Here is a 4,066-nt window from a genome sequence, read left to right as displayed (position 1 = left end):
GTGCTCTTTTTCTTTTAATAATCGTCTTCCTCTTTCTTGAAGTTATGGTAGTTCCCCGATATCTGCTTCATTTCTACAATTGTTTCTACAAGGCTCTCTAAAGCACTCGCCGGCAGGTGGCGACATAAGCCCTTATTGCGTTGAGCTGTCCCAGGTGCTGAACCAGTTTCAGCTACTGAGAGAAGCTCGGGGGCTAGCCACCCGGGATTCCACCAAGTTCGCCATACAGGTTTGCGGGCTTTAGTTAGAAGTGAAAAAGTCCCGATGGAATACAGGACGTCATTTACAACAAATAGGCAAAATGTTTCCTGCTCTGAATTTTCCCATCTCAAAACTATCAGACGTGGTAGAATTCACTTAAAATTAAAAGGACAACAGTGACAGAAAATTGTGTGGGCTTGTGTGTAGAATACATACCGAGTTGTGATTCCTGCCCCCCTCACAGCTGTTTGTCTGTCCTTGTTTTTTAACATGACTTTTATAATTCCTTTCTCCCTTAATCCCCCAAGGTTAAAAAAGAGAAGGGAGTCATAGGCACCATTCGTCCGAAAGGAGTCAGGCTGGACTATTAGATGATGGAAGGAGGTGACTTTTAAACAGCTAGGACACACTCCGTCTTTTAATCAAGTAACAATCATTTACAGAGGGACCTGGGGCTGTCCACCTTTCCTCTCCGGCGTCGTATATCCCCTTGTCTTATATCCTACAGCCACTCTGTGGTGCTGATTTTAAGGATTTGACAGAGATAAGAGGCAATGGATAGTTAGAAGGGGGGGGGGAGTTTTTCCTCCTCTCGAGTTTGGCTGGGTGGGGGGCGGAGTTTACTTGTTACAACGCGGTCTGCCTGGCGGATAGGGTGTGTGCAAACGAATTCTGAGTCTCCGTCGACAGAAAGGGAGTCAGTGAAAGGACGCCGAGATAGAAGGAGAGGAGGGCGGGGACCAAGAGGGAAAAGGCGCCCAGGTTGGGGAGGTGTTCGGAGGGGAGAGCTAGCGTGGGAGGGAGGGAGACCGGCTGTGGAGCGACACACAGGGATAAAGAAAGGGAGGTGAGAGGGAGGAGGGAGGCCAAAAAGGAAGGTAGCGGGGAGAAGGGAGGAGGAGGAGGCTGAAGGGACCCAGAAGAGAAGGGAGGAGAGAGTGAGAGGGAGGCAGAGAGGGACGCAGGAGGGAGGGTCACAGAGCCAACGCCTGGGACGATGGGGCTCCTCTATTCCAGATACTTCTGGGATTGGAGATTGTTTGCTAGTGGGGAGACTCTGGCTCCTGCAGCCAGTTGAGCAGCGACAAAGTAAAATGGACAGCGAGAGACTGACGCCCAAGCCACCTCTGCGCCGCCCGCAGATCCCGCAGCTGCTCTCGGGCCAACTCCAGTTTCCCCGCTGGACTCGCTGAGCGCCTTGGACCGCGGGAGCGCACCGAGCGCCTGCAAGCTGCTCCTCAGAGATGCCTTCGCCAGAGCAGTAAGAACTTCCCGCCGGAGTCCCTGCCTCCCCTTCCTCGGAAACTCCCCAGGAGAAGGGGCGGAAGACCCCCGGGGGAGGGGCGAGGGGGATCCTCTCGCGGCTCCATCTCCCCTCCCCCTCCCCCCGCCGGGCGCGCAGGCAGGCATGGATGTGCTCAGCCCCGGCAGGGGCAACAACACTACGTCGTCCCAGGGTCCCCTCGGGACAGGCAGCAATGCCACTGGCATCTCCGACGTGACCTTCAGCTACCAAGTAATCACCTCCCTGCTGCTGGGCACGCTCATCTTCTGCGCGGTGCTGGGCAATGCGTGCGTGGTGGCTGCCATCGCCCTGGAGCGCTCCCTCCAGAACGTGGCCAACTATCTCATCGGCTCTCTGGCGGTCACCGACCTCATGGTGTCCGTGCTGGTGCTCCCCATGGCCGCGCTGTACCAGGTGCTCAACAAGTGGACTCTGGGCCAGGTCACCTGCGACCTGTTCATCGCCCTCGACGTGCTGTGCTGCACCTCATCCATCCTGCACCTGTGCGCCATCGCACTGGACAGGTACTGGGCCATCACGGACCCCATCGACTACGTGAACAAGAGGACGCCCAGGCGTGCCGCCGCGCTCATCTCGCTCACTTGGCTCATTGGCTTCCTCATCTCCATCCCGCCCATGCTGGGCTGGCGCACCCCGGAAGACCGCTCCGACCCTGACGCGTGCACCATCAGCAAGGACCACGGCTACACCATCTACTCCACTTTCGGCGCTTTCTATATCCCGCTGCTGCTCATGCTGGTTCTCTATGGGCGCATCTTTCGCGCCGCGCGCTTCCGCATCCGCAAGACTGTCAAGAAGGTGGAGAAGAAAGGCGCAGACACCCGTTTTGGAGCTTCGCCGGCCCCACAACCCAGAAAGAGCCTGAACGGAGAGCCAGGGAGCAGAGACTGGAGGCAGGGCGTGGAGAACAAGGGTGCGGGGCTTTCGTGCGCCAACGGCGCGGTGAGACAGGGAGACGATGGCGCCGCCCTGGAGGTGATCGAGGTGCACCGGGTGGGCAACTCCAAGGAGCACCTGCCGCTTCCTAGCGAGGCCGGTGCCGCCGCCGGTGCCCCTGCCTCCTTTGAGCGGAAAAATGAGCGCAATGCCGAAGCCAAGCGCAAAATGGCCCTGGCCCGTGAGAGGAAGACGGTGAAGACACTGGGCATCATCATGGGCACGTTCATCCTCTGCTGGCTGCCCTTCTTCATAGTGGCCCTGGTCCTGCCCTTCTGCGAGAGCAGCTGCCACATGCCCACGCTGTTGGGCGCCATCATCAACTGGCTGGGCTACTCCAACTCTCTGCTCAACCCTGTCATTTATGCCTACTTCAACAAGGACTTTCAAAACGCCTTTAAGAAGATTATCAAGTGCAAGTTCTGCCGCCGATGATGCTGAAGGTGTAGCCGGCGAGTAGGGGTTTTAGGACCCACTCCATGTAGCCTGCTCCCCCAGCCCCTGGAACCATCGCCTAAGATAACTTGCTACTTTCCCTCGAACTTTCTCAGCTGCTGTGCCCATGGCTTCCAGACGTCGCCCCCTCCCAAGCCCCTGCTCCCAGGGAGAGCGCTGTGTGTAGAGAAGCCCCAAGGTCTGTGAGAAGCAACGGTGTCTTAGTCTGCGGCCTCAGCAGCGTTTTTCATTCCAGCAATTGCTCCCTTCAATTTCTGGCCCCTGGATCTGCGAGGTGGAAGTTTAAGCTCCAGGCATTCAAGGTAGAAAGTCCAATTAGAAAACTAAACAAGCAGCAACAATAACAACAAAAAACTCTGCCTACAGCTGCTGGGTCCACTAACAGCTTCCACCTGACGCCAAGCTTCTAGTGCTTGCATTTAAGGATCAGGATTTCGATCCATCTCTCCAGCCCTCTTCCCTTAGAAATATCCACTCTGTGTGGGTCTCCCTCACCTCTTCCTCCCCCTGCCTTCTTATCTGACCTTAAGCGTCCGGTCCCTTGCATGCCCTGATCCGCTGGTCCAGAAATCCGGGAAGGTCTGTTTTCCGCTGTGTCAGCGGTGCCCTGGGGATCCCCGACGCCCCGTATAGACTGCTGTGCACCTGTGCACCTTCCCTGCTTGCTCTGTGTGCTTGGACTGCAAACAAGGGCCCAGCAGGTGTGTCTTAGATTGGATTTGTAAGTACACGGCCGGGCCGGTGGGGGAGAACGAGGACAGAGTGTGGACCATTTTGTCCGTGTTTGCCTGGGTGTCAGCACTCACCAAAGAAACCGACAATCACGCAACGACGAAGGCGGACTTGGGTCTTTATTGGTTGCTGGCGAGCCTGCACACACAGGCGTGGCCTCTTAGTTGCTGCGGGAGGCGCCCTCTGGCCGCGGTGTGCGCGCTGGGGGCGCCGCGAGGCCTGGGCTCCGCGTACTTCCCGGGCTTCCCGGTGCGCCCGCCGCGGACTTAAACCCGAGCGAGGTTCCTCCGCTGACTCTCCGGGACCGTGAAGTGCCGGTGGTTAGGGTTTGCGAATCCGGCGGCGCTAGGTCCAGCGGAGCTCTTGTGGCCGCCAAGAAACCTAGAAGACTCTCAGGGGAGGGTTGGATGGGCGAGAAGACAAGGTCTCCCAAGG

At 57.6% G+C, this 4,066-nt stretch overlaps 1 protein-coding gene across 1 annotated transcript; it reads left to right on the top strand.

Moving 5' to 3' along the window:
• The first annotated feature begins 1,609 nt into the window (after positions 1-1,609).
• Positions 1,610-2,878, top strand: HTR1A (5-hydroxytryptamine receptor 1A). Its single transcript, XM_062211706.1, has one exon. The coding sequence runs from the start codon at positions 1,610-1,612 to the stop codon at positions 2,876-2,878; it is 1,269 nt and encodes a 422-aa protein (XP_062067690.1).
• Positions 2,879-4,066: the final 1,188 nt, after the last annotated feature.

Source organism: Lepus europaeus, chromosome 15 (assembly GCF_033115175.1).
Source record: "Lepus europaeus isolate LE1 chromosome 15, mLepTim1.pri, whole genome shotgun sequence".
In the NCBI taxonomy this organism is placed as follows: domain Eukaryota; kingdom Metazoa; phylum Chordata; class Mammalia; order Lagomorpha; family Leporidae; genus Lepus; species Lepus europaeus.
Note: the sequence above shows the minus strand (reverse complement) of the source record. Positions and strands in the feature narration are given on the sequence as shown.